The following is a 13,911-nucleotide window of genomic DNA, read 5'->3' as shown; positions in this document are numbered from 1 at the left end:
GGCCCCCGAGGGGTCTGAGACACAAGGGCTCCTGAGGGGTCTGACACACAAGGGCTCCCGAGGGGTCTACAGGGCCCAGCCTGCGACAGGGACAGAAGGACTTGGGCGCTCTGCAGCTCTGGGGGTGTGAGGCCTTCCCCAGACAGGCTGTGCTCATGTGCTGCTGAGGGTCTGCACACAGAAGTGTCCCCTACAGCCCCAGCCTCAAACTCCAGGAGCTGTTTGCTGGGGGGGGATGTTGTTGGAACAGGAGTGCTGGGAAGGATCAGAGCACCCACCTCCCCAGCTCATGCTGCTGGTTTGGCAGTGCTGGGCAGCTGGTGTGTGTGCCAGCTGGGAACCCCTGCTCTCCCTTCCATGTGAATCCAGGCTTTTTCAGCCTGCTTGGAGCTGAGGCTGATTTCTGAGTAGGTTTGATGTTTTTGCTTCTCTCCTGGACAGACGTGTCTGTCACGAGGGCACGGGTCCAGTCTGCTGCTCCTGTTGGGAGAGGGAAAATGCAGTTTCCTCCATGTCAGTGAGCACAAAGTAATTTTTATTCTGAAAGAAGGTGGTTTCCATGCTGCTCAAAGCTGGGGAAGAAATGTGTGGAGTTTCTTCCCCTGACTTTGGTATGCCTTTTCCAGTTTTTAATAAGAGCCAGTTGGAAGAGCTGTAAAGACTCGTGACCCTTCCTGTTGCTTGTGGCCTTTGAAGATGACAGTAGGCTGCCTCTTCTCAATTCATTCTCTTTTGCATGGTGTGCATTTTCTTTTCAAAAGACACTTCCCCAAATGAAGATTTTTAACTTCTCCATTCACTCTTTTAAATTTACCTTGTATGTGTTTGAGTTTATCCATGTTATTACTGGGATAATTGTCATCTAAAGATATCTAGCTTTTCCCTCTTTCTGATATTCCAAATTCTAGAAGACTGTGCCAAAAGAGAAATGTTGATTCTGAGTGAAGGCTGTGATCACTCTGTCCCAGTTTGAGTCCAAGTCCTTGTCCCAGTTTGAGGTAGTCCTTATCTGTATTAATCTGTGCCAGCACGAGTATTAAAGTAGACAGGTACCAACACTTGTCATGCTCACTGTTGTCTGCATGAAATTGGAAGTGACTGGAGTTCTTGGGCATTGTTTGTGGCAGTGGCAGTAGACAACACACCCGCTCTGGGTCAGAGCAGCCTTTTAAGAATAAAACCTCTTATTCCTGACAGGTTGTTGGGAAATTCTGTAATCGGTCCTGCAGAGCTGGGAACTGCAGGTGTGCTCTGAAATTCACCTTCTAGAAAGTGTGTGCCCTTTCCAAACAGGTGTTGGTGCTCATGGGGTGTATTTTTTGCTTAGGAATAAGGGGGTTTTATGGGTGTGAGCAACTGGTAAAGAACATGGCTTAGAAAAAGATGCTTTAAATTAAACTTATTACAGAGTGACTTTGAAAAAAGTCACTGCATGTTCATCTGTGAAATCCATTTCATTTTTCACTTGGAGCGTCTTTCACATCCTGACCTTTAAATGCCTAGTAAGTGTCAAATTTTATAAAATTGCAGGAGCGTTTGTCGTGCTTTCTTCATGGGAGTCAAAAGCCAGAGAAGTTGTGCTTGATCCTGTGATCAAACAGGCTATTGGTGCCAATATCAAAATAGTCCATAGTACTTTGATCTGGTTACTAGACCTTTTTTTTCCCCTCTTAAACATACTTTATAAGTCATCTTTACTGTTTCATGTATTTTGTTAGTGATTTAGAATACAAATATTGATATTTTTCAGTGCTAAAATACAAAGACTTTTTAAAAATACTGCAGGGACCGTGGATGAATGATAAGATGAGGGCCTTGAACTCCTCCTAGAGTTAGTCATACCCAGAGTAAGTGGTGGCCCAGAGTCACTGTCCCGTACCCTGTGTACTCAAATTCATAAAACCGAGTGCGGTGTCAGAATGTTCTTCTCCCTGTCGTGGTGTTTCATCTGTATTTCACAAGCGTAGCAGCAGACACTGGTTCATGCAGTACAGAGTTAGATGAATGAGTCCAGCCCTCTGTGAGACACAGCAGTGACAGCACAGTTTGCCCAGCAGGTCTGTGATTGGCGTCCTCCGAACGTGTCTGAACCCGCAGCCCTCGTGGGTGGATTTACACCTTCAGTAGTGCAGGTCTGAGAGCAAAGATTTGGGTGTTCCACCACGGTACTCTTGCTCAGCAGTAATCTGTAGTAGATGCAGGCTTTGAGCCTAATAGAGCAAAGTGAAATAGCTGAAATTCCAACCCACATTTTCCTTAGCTCAGATGGAAGGAAATAAAAGCTGTCCCGAGGAACAGATGGTGTTGCTGCAGGCTGCTTTTTGCATCTGACCCCAACTTATTTTCAGCTTTGAAACCTGAACCTGCTGTTCTTGGATGTCTTCAGTAATTTTTCTTTATTAAAACAAGTTGTTCCATGAGCAGCAGAACTAGTAAAGCTTCATTTCCTCTGGATTTTTGTTCCTTGTCCTGAGCCCCAGCCCACCCCTGTGGGTGCGGCAGTGGTTTGAAGTGTGTGCTGCTCAGGCAGCTGCCTGGGCTCTGGCTGTGGCTGATGTGCTCTTGCCAGAGCTGCCTTTTCCTCCAGCGAGGACTCCCCGAGCCACTGGACACTGATTTGGATCAGCAAAGCAGGGAAGAAGCTCTGTGTGCCCTCTGTTGTGCCTGAATGTGCCTCTTCCCAGGGAATCCTGTCGTGTGATGGCCTTGCTTTGTTTCCACACCTGCAGGTGGAACAGTTGGTGCTGGTGCCCTCCCAGCCCTGCTGGTGGGCTCAGTAGCATCTCCTAGCATGCTCCTAGGATCCTCCATGTGTTTTGGAGGGCTCCATGGGCTCCACCTGCAGCACTTGCAGTGCCTGGGGGGAACACGTCCCCATGTCAGTTGTGCTGCCCCTGCCACACTCATGGCCAAGCCCAGGGGGGCAGAGGATTCTCAGTCCATTCACTGTTGAAGAGAAAATTCCTGAGTCGCCTGTTGCAAATTAAGATTGAGACCCTGCTGCAGGCCTGGATGAGCCTGTGACTGTGCTTTAAGTCTCCAAGAAAATGCTGTTGGCCCGTAGGAAAGGAGGACATGTGGAGCTTACCCAGAGAGGAGCCCAGCAGTTCTGTTGCTTGTTACCAAGCTTGCTTTGTTAGTGACAGCAGCTATTTATTTTCTCAGGTGTCTTGGGCAACTTTTGTGTTAGAAACCTGTGTGAGACTGTGAATTCCACTGGCATGTCTGTTTGTTCCATTGTACAGAGGCTCTCCTGTTGGTGTGGGAATTTAGTGCTTTATCAAAAATAGGCCTGACAATCCTGTCAGTCTGTGTTGGGTGTCCTGTATGTTGTCTTTAAAATCCTCTGTACCAGAAAAACAGGCTGAGAGAGGCATTGGCCCCCAGGAGCAGTGGCTGATGTGCTTTGCAGGCTTTGGGAGGGACTTGCTCTATAAAATCAGCACATGTTTTGTTTGAATCAAACCATTCATTTATGTGGCCATTTAAGCTGCATGTGATAAGTTCTTACATGAAACAAACCCTGGCACTTTTTCGAGCTGTCTGATGGTAATTCAACATGATTTTTCTACAGTGCATGGTTGCCTTGGCATTGTTTTTTGTGCCTTTTTGGGTGAATGAGACCAGGCAGGATAGATTAGGAGGATCCTGGTTTGCAGACAGAGTTATTTCCATCATCTCCCTTTACCAGCACAGAAGGAAGGGCTCCCCACCTCTCTCTGCTACTTTAAGCACAGCTCTAGAGCTGGGGATAAACTACCTGGGAGGCTGGTTGGGCAGGATTCATCCTTAGTTTCCAGGCTTGCTAGTTGCCTGGAGATAAATTTATTTCTAGTCAGGCTTGAGAGTTCAATAAACCATCACAACAACATCCTTGGCTTTTGATTCGTTGACTACAGGTAGATAAGGAGAGCAGAAATTCAACAGCCTTCTCCAGGAACCAGTGAAGTGGCTTAAGACAGTTATTTACCAGAAATATTGGATTACACTTCACCTTTTAACACATTTGTGTCTGTGTGGTGTGAAGGTGGAAACCTCGTGTTCCTCCCTGTGTTCTTGCTGGCTGATGGACGTGGCTTTGCTAAAAAATACATCCCACTGCTGAAGGCGTTCCTTGAGGGAAATGTATTTGAAGCATTTGCCTTCCAGCTGCCTTGGGAGCCCAGGTCAGCAGCCCCAGTTTCAGGAGGTGGGATCACTCCCCCACAAAGGTCAAGCCCTGCCATGTGCAGCACAGTGACCTTCAGGGAGCTGCTGTTTGCTCCAGAAATAGCTGCGTGGGCCAGAGGCAGTGGGGCACCTCTAGGCTGAGCAGGATGGCAGAAATTCTGAGGAGACAATAAAGTTTGTGTCCAAAACCAACAGAAAAGCTTCAGCTGAAAAGCTTCTTCCTAGAAGTAGAGCTCAGTGAGTGGATTACCAAAAGGATTTATATATCTGTGTGACTGATTGTAGTGGGGGAGCTGCAAACCCTTTGCTCCTGGGGCAGTTCCACATCAGCTCCCGTTGGAAGCAGCACCGAGATGTGCTGTGGCTGGATTGTTTTGTACCTGTGAATGTTCATTCAGTAGGCTGGAACTTAACCAGGAATATATTCTCATTAATGAAGGTTCTTCCTTTCTGAAGGCACGTGACTGTACAGCAGCTGGTCAGTAGGACAGAGAATTTGTCTTGTCATTAACATCACCCAAACATCTTTTTTTTTTAAAAAAGGCAGCTCGATGTAGTGAGATGCCTGTATCCCCTCTGAGGAGGCACTGTTTCCCTCGGCTGTCCAGGGTGTGCTCCAGCTGCTGGAGACACAGCTGGCCCTTCTTCCCAGTGGTGGCTGGGTCGTGTGCCAGGCTGGGCAGGTTGGTTCAGACCTGTTAAATCATGGACCAAAGTCTTCCCTTTCTGTAGTCAAAAAGGAGGGACTGTAAGGTTGGGCTGGGGTTTGCACGGTGCAGCCCCGGAGAGCTGAGAACAGCTGTGAGGGGAGGAGCAGGTGCCAAAAGGGACACCAAGTGTGATGAAGTGGTAAATCCTCAGTAGTTTTCAAAAAGACAGAACTGTTGCTTAGATCTTCTCTTGATTTGTGTCTCTGCTTGATTCAAGAGTCCTGTTTCAGCATGGCTCGTGTTATATCCGAAATCCTCTTGTTGCTGCTGTTGGGGCCACATCACAGCATTGGTGTGTTTGTGTTGGCTGGTTTCAGGAGTGTGCAGGACACCCCTGAAATACCTGGGAGCTGTCGTGTTGCTCTGAGGGTGTGAGTGATGTCCTTTAAAGTTACTTTCTTAAACTATAATTTTGAGGAGTTAAAACTGCTATACCCTGAAGCCAATGTTCCCTGTGCTCAGGCTGTAATAACCTGCAGAGGAGATTCTGGTCACGAGGAGTGTATTGGTATGCAAGGAGTAACTCCTCAAATATTTCTTCTTCCTCCAGATTGAATTCAAAGTTGCTTGAATAAAGGAAAACAAGATAAAAAATCCTGGGAATGCATGGATGATTAGAACTCGGGATACATTTCTGTCTCTTATCTTGTGACTGTTGGTTTAAGATGAACAGAATTTTAGAGCATTTGCTTCCTGTCCTAAGGAACTGGTCCTGCACAAGAAGTAGAAAACACGTACTGAGCTGTTGTTAAAGCATGTTTCTTTTCTCTTTGAACTTCCCCTAGGCTGGAGTGAAAGGGACGTTAGGAAGACTAGTGGGAATTTTTGAGGTAAGTTTCAGACATCAAAGCTGTGAAATTTTGTTGCAAAACATTGTCTTGGAGTAACCATGGCTCTGCAGGGTGTTGTGAAGTGAGCTGGTGCTTGTGTGGAGGGAAACTTCAAAGTTCCCTCTAAATAAAAGCTCACACTGATGTGTTCAGCAACTCTGATCATTGCAGTGGGCACTTCAGCTGAAATCACTGGTGATACCTGGTGCAACAGTGAATATTCTCGGTGCCTTCATACCCTTCTTGCTGCCAAAGGCCACCCCCAGCCAGGGAGCAAAGTCCCTCCTTCTCTAGCACCCAGAGGGGCCGGTGCAGTGTTTGTGCTCCTGTGGGGTGCACAGCCACACCTGGGGGGTGCTGCACAGTCAGCAGGTACCAGACACAGCTCTTGCCCTTGTTCTGTCCCTGACTCTGGAATTTCTGAGTTGTGTAAAAATCTTCCCTGTGTTTTTTTCCCAGTTGAGGAACTGATTTATAAGCACATCAGTCCTCCAAGCACTTCCCCACAGATCAGGAACTACACTTTATGGCTCCAGTCCCTAACAATATTTTCAGACCTCTCATTTAAAACACAACAGCTTTTAGTGGCTACAGACGAGCTGTAATGTGGCAGGAGCTGCACCCAGGGTGCCCCAGGGTCGTGGGGGGCAGTTTGCAGTCCCCCCCTGTCCTGCTGCCCAAAATGGTTTGTGGTTACTCTGTTCCCCTTGCCTTGCAGAACCGGGACAGGAAGCACAGGACATATGTTTACGTACTTATCGTCACCGAAGTGTTGGAGGACTGGGAGGACTCTGTCAATATTGGTAAGCTTTGTGCTCGCTGCCTTTAACTGATGCAGACAAACCATTTCAGCTCAGCATCCCTCTGGGACCTGGAATCCCTGTGGGAGTGGTTAGGAAGGGTTGCAGTGGTGTGTCCTTTGGTTGCTTGGGAAAAAAAATTGTGGTCAAATTGAAGCTTTTGTCACCTCTGTGGCCCAAGAGAAGCTAAATAACTGTCCAGCTGTCTCTGCAGCAATTTTGTGTTTAATTCTTGCACTGGAAGGTGCAAAGCAAAGAGCATGAAGAGCTGTCCTGTCTGGGACTAGAGGAAATATATGTGGGCAGTGTGGATTAATCATTCCCTGTTATCTGTGCATTTAAATTGGATTCCCAAATGGAAATGAACCTGTTGTTCCCAGGAGGGATTGCACTGCAGCACCTGGAATGTGACTCTCCTTAGACTGTGTATGGAAGGGGTTTATGGGAAGAGAGCTGTCCTCAGGAAATTGAAGTTCACTTGCAAACTGATAGAAATTGGGTGGTGGTTGGTATGTGTTGTGGATTGTCTTAAAATGAGTATCTGACTTGAATAGAAATTGCAGAAATAGCAAAATAAATGGGGGGGCGTTAATTAGGAAATGCAAGTTAGGAGACCCTAAACAAACACCTGTCCTGGGGATGGGAAGCCACCAGTGTGAGGTTGGAGTGGGAAGCCCTCAAGATCAGAGAATCCCAGGAGGAATTTCCCAGTGCCTTTGCACTGCCAGTTTGCTCACAGTGAAGTGAGTCCTGCAGCCTTGGTGCCCATGACAGAGAATGGCAGCTCAGGAGCAGGAATGTTCAGACTGGAAAGGACAATGTCGTTCTGTGGCACTCACTGATTTCTCTCCTTGCCCCCAGGAAGGAAAAGGGAATGGTTTAAGATAGAAGATGCCATAAAAGTTCTGCAATATCATAAACCAGTGCAGGCCTCGTATTTCGAAACCTTGAGGCAAGGCTGCCTGGCCAACAACGGCACCCCGGTGATGACCACGCCGTACTCCGAGAGCTCCGTGTCCGACATCAGATGACTGACAACGTCCCTGCCAGAGCCATTTCCAAACCCAGACTGAGACCTGGACTTCCCTCCCCTCCCCGTTTCCATGCCTCCTCCCTCACACCAGGCATGGGCAGCCGCCTGGGGCAGAGCAAGTGTTCAGAGTGCTGCAATTTAGTGCAAGGTGGGATTTTTTTTCATTGGCTTTTTTTGCTTTTTTGGATCTGTATTTTGTAAAATACATTTTGTGCATGAAGTGCCCCTTTCCCGGTACTCCGCTCCACGGCCTGGAGGCTGCCAGCCCCTCCTCTGCCTTGTGCTCTGAAGTGTCCCGAGTGTCCCCTTCGTGTCACCCCAGCCAGAGCCACTTTTTTTTTTTTTTTTTTTTTTTTTTTTTTAATTAAAAGACTTCAATGTGAGATCAGCTCTTCAAGTCTTAGTCTGTACTGTAAAGTGCTGCTCAGACCCATGTGGGGGTCGCTTGCAGCACGTCTGTATAAACTTTTTTTAGATGGAGGATCTAACATTTTAATTTTGCGGGAATTTTTTTAATCCTGGTCTGCTTCTGAAAAGAAGGGTTCATAATTAATCTGTTTGCCTTTTGTTCTGTTTTTTAAAAATACACGTTCTGTGACAGTGCTAGTGGCTGGGCCAGTTTACTCCCCATCCAGTATCTCCCAATTTAGTGCAGTGACACTTGAAGTTGAGGGCAGAGTTCGGATCACCTGCAGACAGACATCCCTGCAGACATCCCTGCAGACATCCCTGCAGACATCCCTGCAGACATCCCTGCAGACATCCCTGCAGCTCCGTGGCTTCTCCGACAGCTTCTGCCAATGTTCCTGCATTTTCATCAGAGTGAAACCACAAGGAGTTGGTCTTTGCCCCTTGGCCAAAACCAACCAGCCTCAGCAGCGCTGCGATAGAACCCGGACTGCGTCTGCAGCGGGAGCCGGGGCTGCACGGGGGGCAGACAGACAGACTGCAGTGTGGCTCCCCAGCGCCGTTCCCTGCTCCTGCTGCGTTCTGCTCGTGTCTCTCTCGTCCACATGCCTTACGCCGTGCTGAGCTGGAGACTTGGAATTCGTGCTGAAGCATCGGATCGGACTCACGGAGCGCTGCCGCGCGAGCCCGCGGTCGGACAGCCACGTGTGTCCTGAGGAGAGGTCCTGGAGGAAACATTCAGGTGTTGGGTCTCTTGTCCTGTGGTTCTGCAGCACTTACAGTCGCACGTGGAGTGTGCCCTCCGTGAAAGGTACAGCTGCTCCGGCAGCATTCCCCGGGGGAGCACGCCCGGCTGGCAGGAGAGCTCCCCGATGCGTTGGCACACTTCACACGGGGGTTTGTTGTTTTATTGCTGTAAGTTTCATGCTGTCTTGATTTGCCAACAGTGTTGTCTAGTTGGGAAATAAAATGGGAAGGGTTGGGGCTGGGGGGTGGGTTGGGTCAGGTACAAGTTTTGGGAGGGGCATTAATTAATCCCTGGCTTGGGACAAGAAGTGGTTGCTGAGTTCAGTAACCTCTCCTTTGTCAGAGCAGAGCCAAGATGTGAAATTAAATCTGCAGTGCTCTTTTTTTTTTTTTCCTTTATTTTTTTCCTTCTCTTTATTTAACAAAAAATATTCTAATAAACACTCACTGTTCCGGAGTTTTCTCTCTTCCCGAGAAGCGCTTACAATATGAAAATCTGATAGAAATATCCATGGAGCCTGGGACAAGGGGGAATGGTATCCTTGCTGGTTTGGCAAGAAGCTGTTCATTTTAAGATCCTCTTCTGTTCCTTTCCTTGTTCTCCCTGCTTTCATCAGTGTGGAGTAGCAAGGCCAAAAGCAGTGCCAGCGATCGCTGACATGGAAAACCACGCGTAAGGAACAGCCCATTATTCAAGGAGTAGCTCAAACCCGGGCATCTGGAATTGAGCCTAAATTACACCAGTTCAGCTCACTTCAACTTAGAGACGAATGTACAATCCTTTCTCACTCTGTGCTGGTCAGCCTGAACCAAACTCTCAAAGGGCTTGAATATTCTCTCTGGAAGTGTACAAGGAATTCCGACAGTCACTGTCCCCGCGCCCTGCGAGGCACCTGACACAGCCAGCTACTGCCTTCGAGGAGTCTTGGTCTCTTCTGTACAGATTAGTATGTTGGAAACGCGTTGCAACAAAACAGCTGGTACTCCTGAAAGAGTAACTGCAGTTTTAATATCAGCAGCATGCACACTTTTGTTTTTAAACTAAAAATGTTTTTACAGGGCTGTTAAACTGACAATATAGGGTAGAATATTGTTAATGACTTGCTAATGGCTTATTTGTTTGGGTCAGAAAAATAAATTGTGCCAAGAAAGTGTTTTAATGTGGCATGAGTTGATGCTGTTCCCACAGAGTGGCTGATGTTATGCCTTGTAACTGGAAATGGCTTCTGGGGCAGGAATAGTCTTGACTGAAGAGATGCAGATTTCAGACCAGGCCTTAGCCCCGTGCTCCCTGAGCTCTCCCTGCACCACACCATTCCCGTCTTCCTCAGCATCTGAGGTTCTTTCTAGAGCTGGTCCAGCTGCAGACCCCAGCAATTGCAGTGGTTTTATCCCAACTGGTGTTAATTGGTTTGGGACTGACAGTCAGTGCCTGTGTGAGGGACAGGGGACCTGCTGGGAGGGCGGCCCCGTGTCTGGTTCTGCAGCCTGGGCCGGTGCTGCTTGGTGTCTGTGCTGAGGCCATTGTCCTGACCCTGCTGAACCCCGTGGGATGAGCCTTGGGCTCCCAGCCTTGCTAAACCTGGTGCTGTTCTGAGCTGGTAGCATTGGATAGGGGGATTCTTACCTCAGCATGTCGTGACTGGCCTGACCCTTACATGGAGCAACCCCTCAGAGCAGTTCTCAGCTGGCTCTCAGCCCAGCTCTGCTCCCTGGGCACTGGTGTGAGGTGGGTCCCGCAGGGGATGCCCACGAGGTGCAGCAGTTGTAGGGCCCCCCTGAGCTGGCAGGTCTGTTCCTTGGTAGGTGGATGCTGTGAGCTCTTCCCTGCTCTCCATGGAGCACGGAGGCAGCTCATTCAGCCTCAGCTGGAGTGTGCCTTAAAGCAAACTCTGTAAAGGGAGAAATGAAAAGGGGTTGGAATCTGCAAGTGATGCTTTTTCCCTTGTGCGGACACAAAGTATTCAGTGGCTAAAAATGTGGGTAGGGAATGTCAGGAATCCTCAGTTCCCTTCCTGGATCCAGCACGGGCTCTGGGCCTCAGCTTTTCCATGCAGAAACCATGTCCAGCATTCCGCAGTGTGCGGTTGCTCCCGGGGAGCAAAATCCTGGAGGCTGCACAGGCCCAACGTGTGCCCCAGTTACAAGAGCTGTAGATTTTCCTGCCTGTTCTCAGACCCACTGTTTTATCCCCAGTGGATGTGTTTGTGCTTTCACACAGCCTGATGCAGTGGCTGGACCTGTGCAAAGCAACAGGGGTGACTGGTTTGAGGGTTTGACCCTCCCAAGCGGAGCCTGTGGCCGGAGCAGGGTCAGAGGTCTCGGTCTCTTTAGCCAAACCTGCCCCCAGCAGTGGTGGGGTTGCCGTGGGAGGAGCTTTGATCCCAGAGAGATGCTCAGCAGCACTGAGTGACCCAGTGCCCTCTCTGCTCCTGCTCCCAGGCTGTTTTCCCTCCTGGCTCCATTTCCCTGCTCAGTAACAGTATCATCCGGTGGCTGTGGCTCTGCTGGGACACAGTGACCCTGTGGCTGGAGCACCCCTGGGCTTGTCCCCGAGCCCCTGACATGCACAGGGTGTGATCCTCACATTCCTGGTGTTGGAGTGAACTAACCCAGCTGCTCTGGGCTGGGGTGGGGGCAGATCCTGCAGTGCTGTACTGGGGTTAGTGTCAGGAGTCTGTACATAACCAAGAGGTGTAGCTGGTGAAAAAGAAACTGAACTGGACTAAAGTTGTATTTAGGAGATTTATAAAATCTCTTTTTGGTGCTAGTCCATCGGGGTTTTTTCCCTTTTTTTTTTTTTCTTTTTGGTGGGAAGGTGGGAATTTTGAAGTTATACTTGAGAAATTGGCTCTAGAATTGCCTCAGAAATTAATGTGGGGAGGTCCAAGAGTGTTTGCTGAACTTCCTGTGTGTCCTATTTTATATTTACTATATCTCAAGATCTGGAACAATCTCTTTGCATTATTTGCTGCTCAGTCTTTCCATGAGCTCTGTGTAGCTGGGGCTCCCTGGCAGCCCTCGGAGCCGGGTGTGAGCGTGTCTGCCTGAGCCTTCTCCATAGGAACCCCAGGGTCAGTCAGAGCCTCAGGGCTTTCCTGTCTCTGGTTTGTGTCTGAGCTGGTACCTTCAAACTCACCCTCCTGACTGAGTGGGACTGACACCGACCCAGGCACTGACAGGTGTGAGCAGCCCGAGGGAAAACGGGCTCTGACCCTTCACAGACACTGTTCTGAGTCATCCCAGTGTCCAGGCCTGGGGTGGGGCTGCTGCAGAGCCTGGAGGGATCCTGGGGTGTCCTGCTTTGTGTGACATGGTGGGGCTGGTCGGGATGTGTGGTTGGTTGAGATGTGGGGTCAGTTGGGATTTGGTGGGTCGGTTGGGATGTCTCATGGAGGTCCTTATGCTGCTCTTGCCACTTGGCTTCCACAGGGAAGTGTCAGCAAGTTTGGAAGAAGAAAGCTGATGTAGAGAACAAACTTGCTAATTTATTAGAATTAAAAGAAGCCTGAGATTTTCAAGTGTTTTCAGTGAATCATAAGTGAAATGCTCAGTTCTCTGTGAATTTGAGATTGGTTTTGGACTTGTAATTCCCATAATCTGTTTGGGTTTCTTCTCCTGGCTGCAGGTCTCCGTTCTTCACCCCAGCGCTTGGTGTTTCTTTTCTCCTGGTGAAATTCACATGGGAGGGTTATGACGAATTAAGGTGAAATAGTTTGCAGAAACACTTTACAACTGCAGAGGCACTTTGGAAATGGAGCATTTCAGTGGATACTTTCTCTTACTCATTTTTATGACACCTTTGCTCAAAGTCAAACACGTTCAGTAGAAAACACGTCCCGTTTCCTTCAGGGCTCAGATCTCAGTTGGAGCCTCTGGATAATGCAGGTGCTCTCCTGCTTGATCCTGGCTGGCAGGTGTAGCACATACCTCCACGGTTCTGATCTTTCATCCGCAGTGTCTCCAGGAAGGCCAGAGGGCTCTGCCCGCTCTGCGCTCGCTCCGTCGCCGGGCGGTCGGGGTCCTGTCGGGAAGGGTTTCCTCTGTTGAGTTGTGTGCAAGGGGGAAGCTGTCAAGTAAAAAGTTAAAACCATAAAATTCGTGGATGCCAGTTTGCCGAGCGCGTGGGCTGTAATCTAGTGCCAACCAATAAACACACCAGTATTTCACACGGCTCTGCCTCCAGCCTGGTCTGTCCCGGCGCTGTTACTCACGTACGTCAGCTTGGAGATAGGCAATAGTGTCACCTGAGGAGAAAGCCGTCCCTGCAGTGGCCTGGGACAGTCACAGCCTGGAAGAGGAACTGGAGGGATGTCACCAACAGCCTGGTGTTGAGATGGGCTCACTCACAGGGATGGCCCTGCAATAAAACAGGGCATTTTAAGGAGAGAGCCTCGTGGAGCAGAAGAGGTCCTGGCTCTGAATCTGTTCTTTCTCAAAGTCCTTCCTGAGAGTCCTTCCCGTGGGAATAGCCCCTGGCAGTGGGAGAGGCCTGGTGGAACCTGCACTGAGAGCACCAGCACCCGCCACAGTGCCAGTGGCACTGCCGGCCCAGCCAGGGCGGACGCGGCACGAAGGTGAGCTCCTGCACCTCCCTGCAGAGTAAATGTGTCCTGGTCTGGAGACCCAACTCTTACCCACCCTTTGCAAATTCCCTTGGGGATCTGCGTGTGACCTGGCTCCTCCTGCACTGTGAGGCTGCAGTGAGGGAAAACACAGCGACTGGTGCACGTCAGCCCCGTGTTGGGCGCCCAGGGCAGAATTAATCTGTGCTGACGGCGCCGTTAATGCCTGAGCGGGCGAGGCTGTGCCCCCGGGGACGGCGGCACCCGGCCCCCACCCCGGCACTTCTGGCTGGGTGAGCAGCCCGAGGGATGCACTGGCTGGATATCCAGCCACTTGTTCTCAGCTGCTTAAACGGGAGCTTAGCAGCTCAGCAGAGCCCTCCCCAGTTATGTGCTGGGGGCTGCTGTCTCAGCTGGGCTTGGGGGCACAAATACCCTGTGCTGCTATTTCAGCTCCCCTCGCCTGCTAAAAATTTGCCCCCCCCGCCAGCTGGCCCTCCTTCCACCCAGGTCAAGAAGGAGCCTTGTCCCCAGGAGCAGGGACAATGCTGCCCTCAGCCTCCCTGACATCCTCCCCCCACTCTGGAGTGAGCGAGGGGGAGATTTCACCGGGGATGTGCAGCCCCTGCACCACCCCAGCCCCGGCTC

The 13,911-nt window shown here is 49.8% G+C and overlaps 2 protein-coding genes across 2 annotated transcripts in view; one reads left to right on the top strand and one right to left on the bottom strand.

Moving 5' to 3' along the window:
* LOC103767222 (diphosphoinositol polyphosphate phosphohydrolase 1) overlaps nucleotides 1–12,867 on the top strand; it is a 14,781-nt gene extending 1,914 nt beyond the window's left edge. The window contains exons 2-4 of the mRNA XM_018079733.3: nucleotides 5,666–5,710; nucleotides 6,429–6,513; nucleotides 7,372–12,867. Coding sequence (XP_017935222.1) covers nucleotides 5,666–5,710; nucleotides 6,429–6,513; nucleotides 7,372–7,541 — 300 coding nt within the window. The 3' untranslated portion in view covers nucleotides 7,542–12,867. The remainder of the gene's footprint in view (nucleotides 1–5,665; nucleotides 5,711–6,428; nucleotides 6,514–7,371) is intronic.
* HMGA1 (high mobility group AT-hook 1) overlaps nucleotides 12,338–13,911 on the bottom strand; it is a 10,299-nt gene continuing 8,725 nt past the window's right edge. Inside the window, exons 5-6 of the mRNA XM_029962513.1 lie at nucleotides 12,629–12,741; nucleotides 12,338–12,366 (exon numbers count right to left, since the gene is read on the bottom strand). Of these exons, the coding sequence (XP_029818373.1) occupies nucleotides 12,338–12,366; nucleotides 12,629–12,741 (142 nt within the window). The remainder of the gene's footprint in view (nucleotides 12,367–12,628; nucleotides 12,742–13,911) is intronic.

Source organism: Manacus vitellinus, unplaced genomic scaffold (genome assembly GCF_001715985.3).
Source record: "Manacus vitellinus isolate BGI_N305 unplaced genomic scaffold, ASM171598v3 scaffold_47_pilon, whole genome shotgun sequence".
Taxonomy (NCBI): Eukaryota; Metazoa; Chordata; class Aves; order Passeriformes; family Pipridae; genus Manacus; species Manacus vitellinus.
This window is presented reverse-complemented; position numbering and strand designations above follow the sequence as displayed.